Genomic DNA, 22,572 nt, shown 5'->3' with positions numbered 1-22,572 from the left:
GGGCACTGCCTCCCCATCTCCACACACATTCACTAATGCCCATTATTCTGCAAAAATAAGCATTAAGCCCATTAATCTGAAACAGATAATAAAAAGGGGCTTCTTTGGCCCCTATCACAGAGCAAGTGTCTACAGAAACTGGCATTAGAATCTACACGTATCTGATTAAAAAGCAATGCTTTTTATTTTCTTTTAATTTTATGTATTTATGTTGCAAAAGGTAATAGAGTTACCTGTTTCACAGGTTTATTAAGGTTTATATGGTATACATAAGGCACATAAAAATTAATTTCACTGATATTTTCTATCACAACTGAAGTTCAAATACATAGTAACCACAATTATCCTTGATTCCTGTCACTTAGCCTCTCCTTTCACCCAGCCAACAATTCTCCCTGGAGACAAACATAGCAGTTTCTTGTTTATTTAATATATTTACAAGCAAATACATGAAAGAATATGTGTACATACCATATATTTGAATTCCTCCCCACCCCATTTTAAATAATTTAAACAATTGCATAGTTCACACACTATTTTGCACATGGCTTTTTTCACTTTAACAGTGCATCTCAGAGATTATTCCCTATCAATACATAAACTTTAAATATTTTTTATATTACATAGTATCCCATTGTGCTGATGTACCATCACTTTAAAACCAGTCTATTATTGATAGACATTTTATTTTTTTCTAATTATTTGCTGTTATAAAAGTGTTAGAATAAGTAACCTTGAGCTACATAATTTTATAAATACATAGAGATAATTATAGCTATAAATTAGATTCTTAGATGTCAGAAGCCATGCCCTCTCCACTATTGTATGCTATCTCAGAATTCTAAGAAACAACTCACAGACTTCTGTTAACTTATTTTATTTAAAAACTTTAAATATCCAAATTATGCTTTTTGTTTTATTTAAAAAATTGGAAATGTTTTTTCAGAATATGCTCAGAAACCAAACAGTCTGAGAGATGGTTTTAAGCCAAGGTAAAACGACTTTAAAACCGGTGGCATAAACAGTATGCTGGCTCTTTCTTCCCGTTCAGAAGTTATCTGGCCCTGAAGACTCCATGTCCCCCTGCATTGTGCTGATGCTTGGAGACTGAGAGCAATCCTTGAGGTTCACCGAGGGCAGCGTCACGGACATCTTGGCAGGGGGCATCTGTGAAGCAGAGAGTGGCACTGCTTTCCCACCTGCACAAAGAAGAAGCTCATTCAGCTCTCAACAGCATATCCTAAGTATTTACATGCTTTTACACTTTGTGAAATAATATGGGGGGGATCCAAATAAGGACAGCATACAAGGGAATCTCTTGTCCTAACGTGCTCAGAAATTGTCAGAGAGATAAAATATAGCTTCCTCTTTTCTACCCTCACTCCTAATCAGTCAGAGAGAACATTTCAAGAGTATACAAGCTAAAAGTTGTGATATAGATGATAAATGCTAAGTAAGATCAAGTAGAGTTGAGGGCCTAGTCTCTGAAATCCAGACTTAACTTCTTACTGGCGGTGTGACTGTCAGCATGTTATTTTACCACTCGAAATTTCAGTTTACCATATGTTAAATGGGATAATAGTACCTACCTTGCATAGTATAGTGAGGATAAAATAACTGCAGTGAAGAGCTCAATAACAGAACTTAGCACTCAGTAAGTGCTCAAATACTAAGCGCTCTCATTTCCACTAAAAGATTGCCAGTATTACTACTGTTACCATTAAGTAAATAGCTAGAAGAGTAATAAAATACTGTAATAGCCTGAAATTAAAGATTTGTGGTTAGTTAGAGCAAGAAGGGGTTTTTTTTTTTTAAAGAGGTAAGATATGAGCCGTGTCAAAGGCATTTGAAGTCAAAGGTTGCCAAGGCACTTTGCTCTTCCTCCTATTCCTAAAAAAATGGACCCTTAAACTCAGGAGCATGTCAGTAATAATGATTTACGGAGTGCCTAAGGGGGCAATGCTATTAGTTAACAGAAGTGATATAAGGTTAGCAATGTCAGAGGAAAAACATATTGCAGTGGTCATCCAAATATTGACACTTAACTTTGGAAAGCATTTTTCTCTGTAAAATAGATTTTTCTCTCTACTGTAGATATTATCTCTTCCATATTTAATAAAATATGGAAAAAAATTCCCACTCCATGGAATGAGAGCAATATTATAATGTCTAATATGAAAGCTTGCTCGTGGCAGAGGGGAGGCAGTTTGGGATAAATAATTCATTAATATGTAAAAAATTCAAAGTTGACTACATAAGTGTATCTATCTGCCCACACTCAAATTCACCCCTCTAGTTTAAAGCACAATGCCCAAGAATATAAAGACCATCAACTTGGTATTATTTAAAACAAAAAACAAAAATCCTCATTTTAAATTTCATGGATTTACCATAGATGTAAGAATAATAAATACCTTAAAAATAAATTATCTTAAACAATCTTAAAGACATATTTCAGACAAGAGTCACAGTAATTTTTCTAAAATCCCTTTATGTTTTTCAAGTAGTTTCCACAGTAATAAAGTCGAATTTTCATTAAATGTTTATAGGAGCCACAGTACAATTAGACAGTTCTGGAGATTTTAATGATGACTCAATCACAGCTGTTCAAGATCAGAATACTTGTAAAAGGCAAATTCCTTTCATATAAGGAAATTTTTAAAAGACAATTTTAAATACTATATCATTCCTTTTTGTTACTTGTATCAATTTCATTTTTTTTTTATGAAAAGGGAGAGGAAAATAAGATTTGGCACCATTACAGCAATATCACAAACTATATAATACCATAGTATTTAAAAAGAAAGCAAGTCTTACATTAATTTAAATAAATAGGAAAAAACTTGAGTCTTTTCAGTTTGTCAGGATATAAGAAAAATGAATAGACACTAAGAACTACATTTTTAATTTTTGTTTGTTTGTTTGTTTCGAGACAGGGTCTTGCTCTGTCACCTAGGCTGGAGTGCAACGGCATGATCGTGGCTCACTGCAGTATTAACCTCCCAGGCTCAAGCGATCCTTCCACCTCAGCCTCCCAAGTAGTTAGGACCACAGGTATGTGCCACCGTCTCTGGCTAATTAAAAAAAATTTTTTGTAGCGGGACGGTCTCCGTATGTTACCCTGGCTGCTCTCAAACTCCTTGGTCTCAAGTGATCCTCCTACTTCAGCCTTCCAAAGTGCTGGCATTACAATGTGAGCCACCATGACTGGCCTTAAAAATGAGTATAGGATAAGCATTAATAATATATAATATTTAAATATTCTTGTATTTTACACAGCCATGATGCAGAATATACAAAATAACCGATGGAAGCAGCTTACCTCATCAACAAAGTAAAAACTGACACTGAATATAACTAAGTCCTAGAGCAAATTAATTTTCCACTCATACAATAACTTAATGTTACCTTCTCCTAATTATTCTTAAGAAAAACTCCTTTCCTTGAGTTATACATCTGCCAAAAAGGACAGTGATACCAAATACTCTTCTTTTCTCTGTTATTTAATTTCACAAAACCGCTTTGTATATACCTTCATTTTCTACTTTGTGCATAAAATTACTGATTACACTGCTCAACGTTGTAATAAGAGTTAACAACCTTTAGTTACAAATTTTTAGGGCTGGGGGGATCTCCTAGAAGTTTCCAAGTCTCAAGGAACATACTGAATTCAATCACTACAAGCATTTCTTGCAGTTACTGCCTTATACTTATGTAACAATTCAGCTTTTGTAAATACCTTTTCCTCATCACATTATCTGATCCTAACAGTAATTCTGGGAAACAGACAAGGGAATTGCGGCCCAGAGATGTTAAAATGGGCTTCTCCAAAGCATATATGCACAAACTAAACATCTATATGACTCTTCTCTATGTATGGAGCTAAAAGCATATGCAGATGAAGAAGACAGAGTCCTTATCCTCAAGAAGTTCATCACTTAATAGAGAAAATAAACATGTATAGGAATACTTGTTTCCTATGAGGTGGAAGGTGGCCATTGAGTTGGGACTGAAAAGATGATGAGAAGGCAATGAAGGAAAAGAGAACAACAAAATAAAGTTAATATGTTAAGAGAACTCTGAGTATTCTGGTATCAAATATTGTTTGGATAGGAGGAATGGTGAGATGAGGCTGTAAAGGAAGGCCAGGGACAAGCCTGGTAAAAGCAGTAAAGGGTCACAAAAGATTTTGAGCAGAGGAGTAATTTGAGCAAATGTATGGTCTAATATCCAGCATCTATAAGGAACTTAAACAAATTTACAAGAGAAAACCCCAAAAAACATGAAAAAACACCTTTCAAAAGAAGACATACGTGGGGCCAGCAAGCAAATGAATAAAAGCTCAACATTACTACTTATTAGAGAAATGCAAGCCAAAACCACAATGAGGTCCCATCTCACACCAGTCAGAATAGCTATTATTAACAAGCTAAAAAATAATAGATGCTGATGAGGTTGTGGAGAAAAGGGAGCACTTACTCACTTGGTAGGAGTGTAAATTAGTTCAACCATTGTGGAAAGTAGTATGGTGATTCCTTAAAAGAGCTAAAAGCAGAACTACCATTCGACTCAGCAGTTCCCTTACTAGGTATATACTCAGTGGAATGTGAATCATTCTACCATAAAGACACATGTAGGCAGATGTTCACTGCAGCACTTTTCACAAGAGCAAAGGCATGGAATCAACCCAAATGCCCATGAATGACAAATTGGATAAAGAAAATGTGGTACATGTTTACCATTGAATACTATGCAGCCATAAAAAAGAACAAGATCATGTCTTTTGCAGGAACATGGATAAAACTGGAAGCTATCATCCTTAGCAAACGAATGCAGGAACAGAAAACCAAATATTGCACGTTCTCACTTATATGTAGGAGCTAAATGATGAGAACTCATGAACACATAGAAGGGAACAATAAAAACTGGGATCTACTTGAGGTTGGAGGGTGAGAGGAAAAAGAGGAGCAGAAAAAAATAACTATTGGGTATTCAGCTTAATAAATGGGTGATGAAATAATCTGTACAACAAACCCCCATGGCCCAAGTTTACCTATACAAGAAACATTCTTCATATGTACCCCCGAACCTAAAATAAAAGTTTTTAAAAAAAGGTAAAAATCATTCTAATAGCTCTTTAGAAAATAAGGAGAGAGAAAAGGGATCTATAAAAATTGTCCATGGAAGATCTATTCTAATAGCTCTTTAGACAATAAGGAGAAATCATTCTAATAGCTCTTTAGAAAATAAGGAGAGAGGAGAGTGATCTATAAAAATCATCAATGGAAGATCTAATGATCCTTGGATGATCCAAGATATTTTGGATGGAGACTTAGTACTTATAAAGAATCAAGTTTCACTCTGAAATGACAGATTTGGTTGATTGACTAGCCAGTAATAAGAACATAACAAACTTGGGGGCTATTGAAGTACAAGGAGATGGGAAGGTACTGGAACCAGCTATCCACCTAATGAATCTGAACGCCTGCAAGATGTGTGAATGGACTTCTCCAGGAGGCAACTAGAGTCAAAGATTGAAGGCTGTGACGCAGTTTTAGAAATATAGAATTAGCAGTCATCTACACAAATATAATGGAGCAATGAGAATTGCAATCAACTAGGGAGAAAAAGTAGACAGAATAGCAATAATGACAAAAATGTGGGGAAGAGTAAGGAAAGATGAATAAAGGAAAACAAAAGGAAGTATCAGAGAGAAAAATAAGAAGATTCCTAGAACAGTAAAGAGTCACACAAGGTTAAGGATGGTTTTCAAAAAAGAAAGCCTAGTATAATTCACCAAATTAATTAATCATTGTTAAGCTGAGACTACAACGCACTAAACCAAATACCTTAATTACCCACATAAAAATTATTACTTTTAAAAGTAGTTGAGGGTAATTCCATTTAAGTTCTGCTATGTAATGAATGATAGGAGCAGCTGAGAAGAGGAGCGGTGATGAAGTTTGAAGCACAAGCCCCTTTATGACAGGTCAAGATGAGGGTCCAAATTAGGTCACTTAGGAATGGCCCCAGCCAGACTGCTAGAGTGAGGCTTCTGTATGGGAAGCAGTAGAAGGCAGAGGGGATAAGAGAATGGATTCTGGAACAGGGCAGAGCTGAGTTCATCCATCTGTCCAACAAAATATCAACTGTGCCTGGCACTGTTCTAGACTCTGGAGAATAAAGCAGTGAAGAAAACAAAGGCTCCAACCTCACTGGCCGCACATTCTGTCGGGATTATGGGATGAATGACAAGTAATGAAACAAGCAGGTGGATCACGAGGTCAAGATATCAAGACCATCCTGGTCAACATGGTGAAACCCCATCTCTACTAAAAATACAAAAAATTAGCTGGGCACGGTGGCACGTGCCTGTAATCCCAGCTACTCAGGAGGCCGAGGCAGGAGAATTGCCTGAACCCGGGAGGCGGAGGTTGCGGTGAGCCGAGATCACGCCATTGCACTCCAGCCTGGGTAACAAGAGTAAAAACTCCGTCTCAAAAAAAAAAAAAAATTAGTAAGGGGTAAGAGGGATAAAAAATAATATGAGACTGAAAAGGTTATGTAAGTTATCTGACCCCCACTTTTCTCAACTATTAAAAAAAATACGAGTACCTACTTCAGAGGTTTTTATGAGGATTCAGTGAGATAATACATACAAAGTGCTTTGTACAGTGCTAGAACATAGAAAGAGATCAAACAGATCAGTCCTTACTTTTACGTAATTGGAAAGCCACTATCCAAGAGGCAATGAGGCTGAGGGTAGGCTGCAAAAGGTAATCTGCTTTAGAAGGAAAAATAAGAATTTTTCACTGAAACGCAATTAAGAAAAAAGAGGGACAGGAGAAAGAGAGAGTGTACTCTGGAAGGCCTCCAAATAGTTATGCTAGTTTAAACTCCAGTTAACAGTGTTTTAATCAAGAAGTTCTATCATTAAAATGTACCATCTTATCTAAAGGTATTTGTTAATGTACATTTTGGGGAAAAAAATTTTTTTTATTTGAGGTGTCGCCCAGGCTGGAGTGCAGTGGCGTGATCTTGGCTCACTGTAACTCCACCTCCCGGATTCAAGTGATTCTCTTGCCTCAGCCTCCTGAGTAGCTGGGATTACAGGCGCATGCCAACATGCCTGTCTAATTTTGCACTTTTAGTAAAGACAGGGTTTCACCATGTTAGTCAGGCTGGTCTCGAACTCCTGACCTCATGACCCACCTGCCTCTGCCTCCCAAAGTGCTGGGATTACAGGTGTGAGCCACCACCCTGGCTGAAAGCTTTTTAAAGTATTCATTTACACAAGCTAAATCAGTTTTAGAACTTTGCAAGAGAACTCTTTAACTGGGAACATTAAAAAAAAGCATCACAGATTATTGTGAACAGGCGAAAAGGGTAACATTCATAAAAAATTTACATTTTTTAAAAGAAAAGATATAACATTTTAATAAATCACCATGAAAGCAAATATAAATCTTCTACCTCTATTAAATATAATTTGATGCCTTTAAAGTTTGACTTTTTAAATTTGCACAGTCAAGTCATTATGATGTAATTGTTTCAACAGCTGTTTTCAGGTCTATAAAAAAGACTGTTCCTTGATTTCATGGGTTTGCAGTATGTCATTTAACCTGGCATGAATTTAAGCTGGGCATGCCATGGAGTCAGACCATGCATTAGAAGCTTCCTGAGACATAACTTAATACACTTTTTAGACATTTGAAATTCCAAGTTTTTGCTTTACGAATATTTAAAATCCGTAAAGAAATTTTATGTTTTCTCTTTTGGTTGTTGGATTTATAAAAACAAGTAAAAGAAAAACTATAATTTATTTTAAGTAATATGCTATGTCATGAATGGTAGGATTCAATTCTCTGAATTGTTTTTCCAGTGATAGTGGTGAAATATTAGTTCCTCTCCTGTTAATTGCGGCTGTCTTATTCTCTGCAACTTGATTGCAGCACTTAACAAACTGCACTGTAATTATTTATGTATCTGTCATTTCTTCCAGACAATGCATTCCTTAAGAGCATGGACAGTCTCTGGAACTAACAGTCTTTGTGTTCTGAGTGACTAGTATAGCAAGTACACAGTATTTGTGACTTATCACCTTGTATTATTGTTACTAAGTTGTAAATCTGTTGTTCCTGTTAAATATGTGCTCCACTAGGGCAGTGACTGTGTCTTATTTACCTCTGCATTCTACAAAGCCTCAGCAGGATGCTGGGCAAATAGTGGACCTTGACATGACCAAATTGATTTGTTTTTACCTAGAGAGTCTGTGATTGCTCTTTGCTAGCAGCTCGCTTAGATTCATGCTGACTAGATCTTGCCTTTAAAATCAGCCCTGAGTTCCAGCAATGCAGTTGCTTCCTAGCTGTCTGTGAAAATGTTACAGTATTTCATCCATGTTTCATTGAGTACTTGAAGCATTTTTCCTGTCCACCCTGGGCTCATCCACTCTTGCACCAATTCCTGTGTAAGCAGCTGCTAAACTACCCTGCTGTATTCAACTTAACCCTGTCCTACAGGTTGTGCAACATCAGAGCCCCAGTGTTTGAAAATAAATGCAAGTCTTGATGAAGAAGTGCCTTATCATTTGATGTTAAGTATATAGTATACAATATTTTATTTAATTCTGCTTTCTAGAATTAGTCACTATTAAACATTTCTTTTCTTATTCATGTTTTAAAAAGGATAACATTCCAAAATATATTTTAGGCATATAAATCCTATTACTTTTTTGTTTTTCAAATGAGTTGACAAATGCTTATTTTAAAATTTACAATTTAAGGTAAAAACAAAGCAGTTCTTATAGGAGGAATAAATGTTCCGGCACCTGTAAAAACAACTCCAATTCTTTTTCCTCTAAAAAGCAATCGTTAATGTGAAAGATCTGTTTCTTCTTATGCCAGGTTCCAGCTGCTTCACTTTGTTTAAAACTGACTTCAAAGTTTAAGCAGTGTCCTGTCCCAACAAATAACCTCCCCCAGATGGAATTATCTCGAGTCCTGCCCTCATTGCTCTGAATACCATACCTGCAGCCTTTTAATTCATCATTTTATAAACTTTCCAAAGCAAAACAATAGGTTTCTTTTTCTGTCCCCTAACTTATGCCTTTTGGAGAGCTGAGTTTATTTTATACCTGGGGTGAATTTACAGATATTTCAGAAGAATTAAAAATTGCTATTAGTATTTCTACTGTGTTTATTATTAAGAAAGAAAGAATAAGGAAATGAAAAAATCTGAACAGCTCCAAGTTCAAGAACTTTTAAAGTAAAAATCTTACCTGTAAATATAGATGTGAGGTACAGATTGGGCTCAATTTGTGTCCGATCCATATCACCTGGTGAAACCAAATAAAAATTTATTTTTTCAGAAGAAAATCAGTTAAGCATAGAAATAATCATGAGTCATTCCTATTCACTAAAAGAACACAAACCAAATGTATTCCCACCATTATTCTCATAAAACCAGGTAAACGGAAGCCTGATCTAGTGGCCTTAATGTAAAGAAAGAAGTTAAACAGCTGAATTTTAATGACTATCAATACAAAATACTTTAACAGATTATTGTCTTTAGGCATCACAGATGAGGGAGAGGGGGAAGCAAAGGGTCATGAGAGAATCTGAAATTTGTATTAAATAAAGGAAATTCATGGGCCATTTCTTCCAAGGTGAAAAGTTTTCACAGATTATCTTAACCCAATAATTTAATAATTATAAAAAGAGGTTTAGAATCTCCCTTCTTCCTAGGCCAGCCTTGGGCATATTACTCAATACAATCAGTAGGAAACAACCAATAAAGCTGTCAGGGAGCACAGAAGAGCAATACACTATTATACCAAAGCTATTATACCAAAGCGAATTTTTAGTATTAAGGTAAAATAGGCTGAGGAAAAACTCTTTTTTATGGCTAGAGAATTGGAAAGTCAAATGAAGAGAGAAACCTGTAGCATATATAGGTCTCAGGCCAACAAGATACCCTGGATACCGAGGGCATGGCTTCATTTTGATGCTGTTAATCTGTGCCGTGAAGTACAGTTAATTAACAACCTTCTATATCTGTTATTTCAAACAAATTCTTGGGGCAGGATGATACGAAAAAAAATTATAATGTTGCATAATCAGTATTTCTTTTCTAATTTTCTTTAAGATAAAAATCAGTTACCTTTCAAGCTTCTTTTATTTCACAAAAATTTCAGGTGGTACATGTACACAATGGAGTGTTATTCAGCCATGAAAAAGAATGAGATCCTGTCTTTTGTAACAATATGGATAGAACTGGAGGTCATTATGTTAAGTGAAATAAGCCAGGCACAGAAAGACAAACTTTAAAGGTTCTCATTTATTTGCGGGAGTTAAAAATAAAAACAGGCCCGTGAGGTGATTCATGCCTGTAATCCAAGCACTTTGGGAGTCTGAGGCAGGTGGATCGCTTGAGCTTAGGAGTTCAAGACCAGCCTGGGCAACATGGCGAGATCCAGTTTCTACAAAAAATACAGAAAGTAGCCAGGTGTGGTTGCTTGTGCCTGTGGACCTAGCTACTTGGGAGGGTGAGGTGGGAGGATGGCTTGAACCCAGGAGGCAGAGGTTGCAGTGAGCCAAGATGGTGCCATTGCACACCAGCCTGGGAAACAATGCCAGGCTGGAAAAAAAAAAAAGAAAGGAAAAGAAAACAATTGAACACAGGGAGATAGACAGTAGAAGAATAGTTACCACAGGCTGGGAATGGCAGTGAGAGTGGTAGGAAAGTGGGAAGGGTTAATAGGTAAAAAAAAAAAAAAAAAAAAGGAATGAATAAGACAGTAATTTGCTAGCACAGAAGGGTTACTATAGTAAAAAATAATTTAATTGTACATTTTAAAATAACTGAGTATAACTGGATTGTTTTTAACAAAAAGGATAACTGCTTGAGGAGATGAATACTCCATTTACCCTGATGTGATTATTATACACTGCACGCCTGTATCAACATATCTCATGTAACCCATAAATACATATGCCCACTCAGTACTCACAAAAATTAAAACAATTTCTAAATGAAAAATTTTCTAAAAATTTGGGTAAATTTGTATAAGATATTTAAATGAGCAAGATTATAAGCATTGCATATTTCATTATGCCAGGCAATATATTCTCACTGGAGATAAACATTCATGTCAAACTATTGTAGTTTATTTTTTATTTTTTTATTTTTTGTTAATCAATGAGGGCTTGTTGTGCTGTTCAGGTTGGCCTTGAACTCATGGCCTCGCCTCCTCAAGCGCCAGGACAACTGGCCGGAGCCACTGCGGCCCCCTAAACTATTGTAGTTATACTGTAGAAAACTTACAAAAATATAGTTTTATAAAAATGAGTGGAAAAATACAAGTTAGATATTTGATATACACAAATAGACCAAAATTAAACACCCAACTGTGATACAGGTTTTGTTTGTTTTTTAAAGAAGTAGGGGTCTCATTCTGTCACCCAGGCTGGAGCACAGTGGTACAATCATAGCTCACTGCAGCCTTAACCTCCTGGGCTCAAGAGATCCTGCCATCCTGCCATTTCAGCCTTCCTAGTAGCTAGGACTACAGGTATCTGCCACTATGCCCTGCTCCACTGTGATAAAATTTTTTAAAATATTTAAATGTATTAAAAGTACTTACTATGATATTAAAGGTTACATGCTATCTATGTTCACTTCTCACTCCGTTTCTAAATTTCCAAGAGTTAGAGAGGGAGAGAAATTATTACTGTTTGGTCCCTCCAGCTTAATAGAGCTCCCTTTCAAATCTACAAAGAACATATAGTATAAACATGAAAACAAAGGTATCAATACCACCTCAAAGATCCCTTCGATTGAAGAACCACTTTTTATAGCAAGTAATGAGACTATTATCTACCTAAGTGGGCTGATAAGGATCTTAGCAGAGTATGCCACATAAAGGAAGTGTACAAAAATGGTAACTATGACATATCATTGTTGCTGTTATTGTAAACATAAACAAAACTCTCCTCAATCAAAACAGGGAGAATCTTGACTTCTATAGTGATATCTTTTAACTGTTTTTTAAAAAAGCCACTATCACAATAACAGAGTTGACTACTTTTAACTTATAAGTAGTAGCTTCATAAATCTCACTTTTTGATTAATGTGGTTTATTGGAAGGCTGAGTATTGTGCTCGGCAGTTGATGAGTAAAGTAGCAAAGATGGCCTACAACTACGTCAACACAACTTGAAAACTGCTTCTCAAGTTTGTCAGTTCTTACAATTCTTTTTATTGCCAATCAAAACTGAAAAAACATAACACTTACTGGTATTGAAGTCAAAAGGAAAATTTTGGAATTATTTCATTTACAAATTTCTATTAACTTTTCTATGGAAATTTTGAATGAGCAATACTGACTAGAAATTGAGTTCTATATTAACTATAAATAAAATTTATATTTCTATCTTTACCACAAAAAGCTGACTTTTAACTTTTAGTTAAATGTTTGAAGATGCTACAAAATAAGAAATAAGTGATCTTAGATTTGGAAATAGAATTCCAGCCTGGAAAAGCAGGGATACTGCTGAAAAAGCTTTAATTGAAGGCACACAGGGGTACTGGTATTACACTACTTGTACACACTCTGCCTTTTCCAAACACTCACCTTATTTCAGTATTTTAGCTTTTCATTTCAAATAATCATTCAAAATACTTTTGCTATCTATGGTGCCAATTGAAAGTAAGCCATGTTATAGTCAGTATACAAGCTTTTCAACAATTGGTATTTTTCAAGGAATACTACACAGTCATAAAAAAGAATGAAATCATGTTCTTTCCAGCAACATAGATGGAGCTGGAGGCCGCTAGCCTAAGTGAACTAACTCAGAAGCAGAAAACCCATGACCACATATTCTCACTTATAAATGGGAGCTAAACAATGGGTACACATGGACATATGGACAGAAATAATAGACAATGAAAACTCCAAAAGCCGGGTTTGTGGGGGCAGATTGAAAAATAACCTATCAAGTACAAATGTTCACAATTTGGGTAATGGGTACATTAGAAGCCCAATCCCCTCAATTCAGCAATATACCAAAATATCCATGTAATAAACATACTCGTGTACCCCCTGAATCTAAAATAAAATTTATAAAAATTGGTATTAAAAAACTAGAAATTTGGGCTTTATAATGGTTGTGCTCCTGTTTAAAAAAATTATTTTGGGCTTGAAAGTTTATCTTCTGACTCTTTAATGCTATTTTCAGTAAGAGTCACTGGTATAGTAATACTTATATCTGTAAATCTTTATAGTATTGTTTTAAGCAGATTCTGTACGGATTAACTAAGAAAACAGTATAAAACTATAAGGCTGTTAACTGCAAAACAAGGATATAAAGATGAAGTCCCCAAAATGTGAATTTTTAACCCACAAAACAAAACATAAATTTTTAAAGGGATGATGTCCAAAATTTAAAACAAAATCTAGTAAGAAGAAATCTAAAATTAGTAACATTCAGGATAGCTGCATTTTTATACTAATCTTAGTTCACTAAAAGAAAATCCAAGAAATTATTAGGGTACTTAAAATATATTTAAAAGTTAGAACTTGTTAAATAACCTAGCCAGATACTCCAAATTAAGTTACTCAGTGGCTGCATATCTACTAGGTACACCAACTCTCTCAAATAATAGCTTTTTCAGAAATAGGATCCTGGCAGCATAAAAGTATATATCTAACTGCCAAGAAGTTGATAGTTAATTAAAAAAATAGATGACCCACATATCCTGAATCAAATCACAATTAACTTGAGTAATGTACATTTAATTATTAAAGCTCATTAAAAAGCATTTAATGACTCGACTGTATTGCTATTGGTGTTATGACAGAGAGAGTGCCTGCCTTTTAGGGGCAAGAATGTCTAGAGGGACATTCCAGCATTAAAATTTGGTTGAGAACTGAGTCTCTATGTTTTAGGAGACAACTTTATCTACAACTCACTTCCTGTTAGTTGAACAGCCTGTGAAATAGCTACTAAAACAAATTCCTCTCAGATAAATCTTTATAAAACCATGCCATAATAGTTTAAAAACTAAAAGAATCTTTAAAACTACAATAGGTTTGCCTGCTGAAGAAGCCATACAAACTGTATGATTTCATTAATGTGAAGTACAAACAAGGAAATGAATCTAGGTTGTTAGAAGTCAGAATAGTGGTTTTATGCTTGTAGGAGTGGAGATGGGTGGCTGAAAGGGAGCATGAGGGCCTTCGGGGGTCTGGCAGTGTTCAATTTCTTGAGCTGGATACTGCTTGCACAAGTGTACTGTATTTGTGAGAGTTCTTTGAGCTGTGCACTTACGATATGTATACTTTTCTGAATGTATATTATTCTTCATTAAAAAGTTAAAACTGAAAAAACCAATAGGTTAGTTTCAGCAATTAGAAGATGACACCTTTGTAGTTTTAAACATTTTTTACAATGATAAAATAGCCAAATTACTATCATTACTAGGTAGCCTTTAATATCAAATAAACAGTTATGCTAAGTCATAGGCTGTGCTGCTGCCTACAAAGATGAATCCCTTTCTATTTTATTTTCTAGGAAACTTGAAATACCAGTGCACTGAAATGATTCAGAAGCAGAAGGTGAGTTTTTGTTGCTGCTGCAGTTTAACTCTCACAAGGCTTACTATCTAGGGTACTTCATGCTCTACGACAATCAGCCACTTGATTTAACTGAAAACACAGACTAGAATCCAGTTTTAACTAATCTTTACAGCATTAAAAAAATCTTAATACATCATCAATTCACATTTAATTCCTTTCTTTGGTACAAAAGAAGTCTGATGTTTCAGTTTGTCTATTAAGCAATAACATCATAACTACATTTAACTATATCTTTGTCAACAGTAATGCCCATAATTCTAATTCACCTATATTACAACAGGTCACAGATTGTTAGAGAAGGTCATTATTATAACATTATAAATGTCATTTGATAAGTAGCAAAGCTGAAGGCAGAGTAACTCCCTAATATTTACTAAGCAGTTTGAAGCTAAGTACTTCTATATCTATACACAGAAAATCTATTTTCTGATATGGAATCCCTTCCTAAATATGAAAACTTCTCTCAAATTGTGGCTTATGATTATCACCAAAAATACAGTGTATCATCTGTGTAGCCTTGACAGTAGGTTTTGACATCTTTAGCCATTCCTAACTAAATATGGAAATAAAATTAAATGTGACATAGTGACCAGTTCACTTCCCTGAGGCCAGACCTGGTAACTTTTGAAACAGTGAAAGAATGAAAAATGAGCTTTCAAATACAGGAAGCCACTAGAAAATAAGAACACCACCATTCTACATCCTAAAATAAGAGCTTTAAAGATTTTCTGTTCAATAGCAAGTTTCGGGGCAAGGGGGAGAGAGGGAGAGGGTGGGTTTCTGCTCACTGTACACACGACACCAATGGGAATAAGGGCCAGTCCAAGTTCTACGTTACCATTACTCTGGGTAATAGTTCCAAGCTGTAAGGCACAGCTGTATAGGCCCTGCCAGCAAGGCCATCGCAGCAGTGCTTTGACAGCGTGGGGCCCCGAAGTGTCAGGATATAGAGAAGGCAGCAGTTGTTGGCTGTGAAAACAGTCTGATACAAACCAGATGGGAACTTACTAGATGGGCAACACAAATGAAAACAATTGGCTCATTCAACAAAGTCAGGCCCCTGCCCCAGAGAATTCACAGAAGACAATAACAGTCACCCAGAGTTGATGCAAACAAGAAACAGCCATGTGGTTACAGTTTAAAGAATTGTTTTTCCTTAGACTAAACAAAGTTTTGATTTCTAATTCTTGTATTCATTAATTGAAGTTTGGTGGACAGGTCTTTTTGCCAAAGACAAATATTTCATTTCTTTTGTGACACCAATAGAAATATACGAGAACACAGAAACTAATTTTGCTCTGCTTCCTCTAAAGTGCTATGAACATAAGCTAAGCTATTTCAGGAAACTGGCAAATTTAGAAAATGATTGACCATGCTGACACAGTAATTAGAAAATATCCAACTTATTATTTCCAGGATTTCCGAAGTCCTAGTTAGTGTAATGTAGGCAAGAATGACACAAAAAGCAATAATCACAAGGCTCTTAGAAGTATATTTCTACCTAAACTTTTTTTTCTGACTTCACTAGGTGGTACAGTATCACTGCAATTATATTCCCAAGAAGAAAGTGCTCATGTTTTCCATAGCCTCTGTGAGGCTCATCACACAAAAAGGTACCTGTTCATTCTGAGCTGGCAAGTATAACAAAGGCTAACAATTAGATTTTAAGATACCTCTTAGCAATAACATTTTACTGAAAGACTTTTGTGGGTATATATTCCACAATAGAGTAACTTGTTTTATCATTTTAACAGAGAGTAAATAGCATGTAGCTTAAAATAATTCACAAGTAATTGCATTTCTTCTTACTAGAAACCTAAGAGTAATTCTGACCTTTGTATTTACTCCCAATTAAAAAATATACCCAAGAAAGTCTTAAATTCGAAATCAACATTTGTAGGTCATGAATAAGAAACTCATCAGGGACACTCTGAAAACAATGAGGTATATTTTCCAAGCATTTGTCATGCACATATTTTAAAATATTTTGTAATTAAGTGATCCTGTTTATTTTGCTTTTATAATAATAAAAATAAATATATTTCTTAAAAGAAATCTTTTCTGAAAAGGATGGAGTTGGTTTCATTTCATTTTCACCTGTGGAACTATAAAAAATACTGTGGTGTATGACATATGGCTTCGGTTTCCCAGTATGCACGTGTTGAATTGCCCAGATTATTCCTATTGACTCCTCCCATCCTAAAAGCTGAGGCTAAACACAAAGACCCTTTTTTGTTCCATTAGATCTTTCATCCTATGCAAGGTAACTCTGAGGTAAGCCAGAGAAACAGAAGTAAAGTAACAATTTGATATGTAGTTTGATGCCATCTTAAGTATTTCCAGCCATAGGTCTTTACTTCCGCTTTTCTACTGCAGACACACACATGTTCACACACCTTTATTATTATTATTATTATTATACTTCAAGCTCTGGGATACATGTGCAGAACGTGCGGGTTTGTTACATACGTATACACATGCCATGGTGGTTTGCTGCACCAATCAACCTGTCATCTACATTCGGTATTTCTCCTAATGTATCCCTCCTCTAGCACCCGACCACCCACCAAGTCCTGGTGGGTGATGTTCCCGTCCATGCATCCATGTGTTCTCAATGTTCAACTCCCACTTATGAGTGGGAACGTGCGGTGTTTGGTTTTCTGTTCCTGTTAGTTTGCTGAGAATGATGGTTTCCAGCTTCATCCATGTCCCTGCAAAGGACATGAACTCATCCTTTTTTACAGCTGCATAATATTCCATGGTATATATATATGCCACATTTCTTTATCCAGTCCATTATTGATTAGCATTTGGGATGGTTCCAAGTCTTTGCTATTGTGAACAGTGCTGCTATAAACATACATGTGCATGCGTCTTTATAGTAAAATTATTTATAATCCTTGGGTATACAACCAGTAATGGGATTGCTGGGTCAAATGGTATTTCTGGTTTTAGATCCTTGAGAAATCGCCACACTGTCTTCCACAATGGTTGAACTAATTTACACTCCCACCAACAGTGAAAAAGCATTCCTCTTTCTCCACACCCTCTCCAGGATCTATTGTTTCCTAACTTTTTAATGATCACCATTCTAACTGCCATGAGATAGTATCTCATTGTGGTTTTGATTTGAATTTCTCTAATGACCAGTGACAATGATCTTTTTTTCCTATGTTTATTAGCCACATAAATGTCTTCTTTTGAGAAGTGTCTGTTCATATCTTTAGCCCACCTTTTGATGGGGTTTTTTCTTGTAAATTTGTTTAAGTTCTTTGTAGATTCTGGATATTAGCCCTTTGTCAGATGGATAGATTGCAAAAATTTTCTCCCATTCTGCAGGTAGCCTGTTCACTCTGATGATGGTTTGTTTTGCTGTACAGAAGCTGTTTGGTTTAATTAGATCCTGTTTGTCAATCTTGCTTTTGTTGCCATTGCTTTTGGTTTTTTAATCATAAAGTCTTTGCCCATGCCTATGTCCTGAATGGTATTGCCTAAGTTTTCTTCTAGGGTTTTATGGTTTTAGTCCTTACACTTAAGTCTTTAATCCATCTTGAGTTAATTTTTTTTATAAGGTGTAAGGAAGGGGTCCAGCTTCAGTTTTCTGTATATGGCTAGCCAGTTTTCCCAAAACCATTTATTAAATAGGTAATCCTTTCCCTGTTGCTTGTTTTTGTCAGGTTTGTCAAAGATCAAATGGTTGCAGATGAGTGATGTCACTTCTGAGGTCTCTGTTCTGTTCCATTGGTCTACATATCTGTTTTGGTACAAGTGCCATGCTGTTTTGGTTACTGTAGCCTTGTAGTATAGTTTGAAGTCAGGTAGCATAATGCCTTCAGCTTTTTCTTTTTGCTTAGAACTGTATTGGCTATATGGACTCTTTTTTGGTTCCATATGAAATTTAAAGTAGTTTTTTTCTGATTCTGTGAAGAAAGTCAATGGTAGCTTGATGGGGATAGGACTGAATCTATATATTACTTTGGGTAGTATGGCCATTTTCACAACATTGATTCTTCCTATCCTCGAGCATGGAACATTTTTCCATTTGTATGTGATGCTAGCTAGTTATTTTGCCCATTAGTTGATGCAGTTTCTTCTTTCTTTCTTTTTTTTTTTTTTAGACTAGTCAAGTGCAGTAGTGAGAAGATCTGTAACTGACTGTGAACAATCAATTGAGATAACTCACTACCTTCAGACCAGCCTGATGAAGTTTCTTCACAGTGGCAATGGTCTTTACAATTTGGTAAGTTTTTGCAGTGACTGGTACCAGTTTTTCCTTTCCATGTTTAGTGCTTTCTTCAGGAGCTCCAGTAAGGCAGGCCCGGTGGTGACAAAATCTCTCAGCATTTGCTTGTCTGTAAAGGATTTTATTTGTCCTTCACTTATGAAGCTTAGTTTGGCTAGATATGAAATTTTGGGTTGAAAATTCTTTAAGAAAGGCCTTTACTCTCTTCTGGTTTGTAGGGTTTCTTGCAGAGAGATCCACTACTAGTCTGATGGGCTTCCCTTTGTGGGTAACTGACCTTTCTCCCTGGCTGCCCTTAACATTTTTTTCTTCATTTCAGCCTTGGTGAATTTGATGATTATGTGTCTGGGGGTTGCTCCTCTTAAGGAGCATCTTTGTGGTGTTCTTTGTATTTCCTAAATTTGAATGTTGGCCTGTCTTACTAGGTTGGGTAAGTTCTCCTGGATAATATCCTGAAGAGTGTTTTCCAACTTGGTTCCATTCCCCTGTCACTTTCAGGTACACCAATCAAATGTAGGTTTGGTCTTTTCACATAGACCCATATTTCGTGGAGGCTTTGTTCATCCCTTTTCATTCATTTTTCTCTTATCTTGTCTTCATGCTTTATTTCATTAAGTTGATTTTCAATCTCTGGTACCCTTTCTTCTGCTTGATTGATTCGGCTACTGATACTTGTGCATGCTTCAAGAAATTCTCATGCTGTGTTTTTCGGCTCCATCAGGTCACTTATATTCTTCTCTAAATTGGTTATTTTAGTTAGCAATTCCTCTAACCTTTTTTTCAAGGTTCTTAGCTTCCTTGCATTGGGTTAGAACATGCTCCTGGCATTATTACCCACCTTCTGAAGCCTGCTTTAACAATTCATTACTCGAGACCGATCCAAGATGGCCCATCGCTAACATCTCAGGACTGCAGCTCTCAGTGAAGGCAAAGAGAACTAGAGGACACCACACTTTCAGACAAATTCTGGTCGCTCACAGAGCAGAAGATCCCCAGTGGAGAAATCACACGGGTTGCCAGCGCAACTTTCATGGCCGGCTCAGTGGTTCCACCGGCGCCTTGGCGCGGCAGCTCTAGGAGCAGAGTAAACAGGTTCGGAGGACCCACAAGGGCCCCCAGCACGACACCAGAGCCCGGCGCAGTGGCTGTGACGGCACCTCAGCGCGGCAGCGCTCGGCGCAGAGGCGCAGAGTAAACGGGACCGGCTCCCCTTCTGATCGAGGTTTGCCCCAGGAAGGCAGAGTCGCCTACTACGGACACAAGAAGGAAGGCAGACAGAATCCTGGGCAGAAAAGCACCATCAGTTTTAACGCCACTGCTCTGGCACTGGGAACTAACAACCTGGACGCCCACTCAAAAGACCTAATCTGAAAGTTGGTAAATTCAAAGACCACAGGAGGATAAACTTACAATGACAGGAAGAAACCAGGGTAAAAAAGCTGAGAATACTCAAAGTCAGAACGCCTCTCCCTCTAAAGATGATCACAGTTCCACAACAACAATGGAACAAGGCTTGATGGAGAACGAGCGCATCCCAATGCTAGAATATCGCTTCAGGGAATGGATAATAACAAACTTCGGTGAGTTAAAAGAACATGTTGTAGCCCAACGTAAAGAAACTAGGAACTTTGAAAAAAAGTTTGATGAAATCCTATTGAGAATAGACAACTTAGAGAGAGTATGAGTGAATTAATGGAACTGAAGAATACAATACAGGAACTCCAAGAAGTTTGCACAAGTTTAAACACTCGACTTGTTCAAGCAGAAGAAGAGATATCAGAGGTCAAAGTCCAACTTAATGAAATAAAACGTGAAGAAAAGATTAGAGAAAAATGGATAAAAAGGAATGAGCAAAGTCTCCAAGAAATGTGGGACTATGTGAAAAGACCAAATCTACGTTTGATAGGTGTACCTGAATGCGACGGAGAGAATGAATCCAAGATGGAAAATACCCTTCAGGAAATTATTCAGGAAAATTTTCCTAAACTAGCAAAGCAGGTCAATATTCAACCCCAGCTAATACAGAGAACACCACAGAGATATTCCTCAAGAAGAGCAACCCCAAGGCACATAATCGTTAGATTCACTAGGGCTGAAATGAAGGAGAAAATACTAAGGGCAGCCAGAGAGAAAGGTCAGGTTACCCACAAAGGGAAGCCAATCAGACTTACAGCAGATCTCTCAGCAGAAACTCTACAAGCCAGAAGAGAGTGGGGGCCAATATTCAACATCCTCAAAGAACAGAACCTTCAGCCCAGAATTTCATATCCAGCCAAACTAAGCTTCACAACTGAAGGAAAAATAAAATCTTTTATGAACAAGCAAGAACTCAGAGATTTTATTACCACCAGGCCTGCTTTACAAGAGCTTCTGAAAGAAGCATTACACACAGAAAGAAACAACCAGTATTAGCCTTTCTAAAAATATGCCAAAAAGTAAAGAGCACCAACATAAAGAAGAATTTACACCAACAAATGGATAAAACAGCCAGTTAACATCAAAGGGCAGTAACCCTAAATTTAAATCGACTAAATCCCCCAATCAAAAGACACAGCCAAAACCCAACGGCATGTTACATCCAGACCTGTTTCACAGGCAAGGATACACAAAGACTCAAAACAAAGGGATGGAGAAAGATTTACCAACCAAATGGAGAGCATAAATAAATAAATAAATAAAAAGCAGGAGTTGCAATTCTTGTATCGGATAAAATAGATTTTAAAGCAACAAAGATATAGTGATAAAAGGATCAATGCAACAACAAGAGCTAACGATCCTAACACCCAGATACATAGAGACTTAGACACAATGAGACAGAAAATTAATAAGGATATCAAGGACTCGAAATCAGATCCGGAACCAAGTAAACTTAATAAATATTTATAAGCTCTCCACTTCAAATACACAAAATAAACATTCTAGTCAATACCACATCACACGTACTCATAGGTTTAAATGAAACATTGATTGGCCATTATTAATACCCATGTTTTTTTAAAGAATAAAGCAATATTTCCACTCACTCTCCCTCTTTCTCTTCCTCTTTCTTCCTCTCCTTTACTCATTTTTTTCTTCTTTCCTTCACTCAAAAAAAAAGAAATCAACTTGTAAACCTCTAGATCCAGGTCGGCAATGTCTCTCTCATTGCTTGAATTCCTTCCTTCCCTTGCCTCTTTCCCTCCCTCCCTCCCCCCTTCCTCCCTTCCTTCATCTCTCCCTTCCTCAAAAAATAAAAATAAAAAATAATTCATCACTCATTCTCCATCCAGTTTTATTCCCTTGCTGGTGAGGAGTTGTGAATCTTTGAAGGAGAAGAGGTGTTCTGGTTTTTGGAATTTTCAGCCTTTTTGAGCTGTTTTTTCCCCCTCGTTTTCATGGATTTATCTATCTTTGGTCTTTGATGTTGGGGACTTTCGGATGGGGTTTCTGCATGGATGTCCTTTTTGTTGATTTTTATGTGATTCCTTTCTGTTTGTTAGTTTTCCTTCCAACAGTCAAACCCCTCTGCTGCAGGTCTGATGGAGTTTGCTGGAGGTCCATTCCAGACCCTACTTGCCTTGGTATCATCTGCAGAGGCTGAAGAACAGCAAAGATTACAGCCTGTTCCTTCCTCTGGAAACTTCTTCCCAGAGGGGCACCTGCCAGAGGCCAGCCAGAGCTCTCCTGTATGAGGTGCCTGTCACATCCTGTTG

The 22,572-nt window shown here is 36.6% G+C and overlaps 1 protein-coding gene across 7 annotated transcripts in view; it reads right to left on the bottom strand.

Annotated features, from left to right (window-relative positions):
• Positions 1-408: 408 nt before the first annotated feature.
• The window catches only part of KIAA0586 (KIAA0586 ortholog), a 123,413-nt gene continuing 101,249 nt past the window's right edge, over positions 409-22,572 (bottom strand). For 6 of the 7 annotated variants that reach the window (XM_035260629.3, XM_035260631.3, XM_035260630.3 and 3 more), the window contains 2 exons: positions 9,281-9,337; positions 409-1,199 (listed from right to left, as the gene is read on the bottom strand). In XM_035260629.3, coding sequence (XP_035116520.1) covers positions 1,048-1,199; positions 9,281-9,337 — 209 coding nt within the window. In that variant the 3' untranslated portion in view covers positions 409-1,047. The remainder of the gene's footprint in view (positions 1,200-9,280; positions 9,338-22,572) is intronic. The other variant, XR_013521235.1, reaches the window with a different exon arrangement.

The sequence above is a fragment of the Callithrix jacchus genome, chromosome 8, assembly GCF_049354715.1.
Source record: "Callithrix jacchus isolate 240 chromosome 8, calJac240_pri, whole genome shotgun sequence".
NCBI classification, from domain to species: domain Eukaryota; kingdom Metazoa; phylum Chordata; class Mammalia; order Primates; family Cebidae; genus Callithrix; species Callithrix jacchus.
This window is presented reverse-complemented; position numbering and strand designations above follow the sequence as displayed.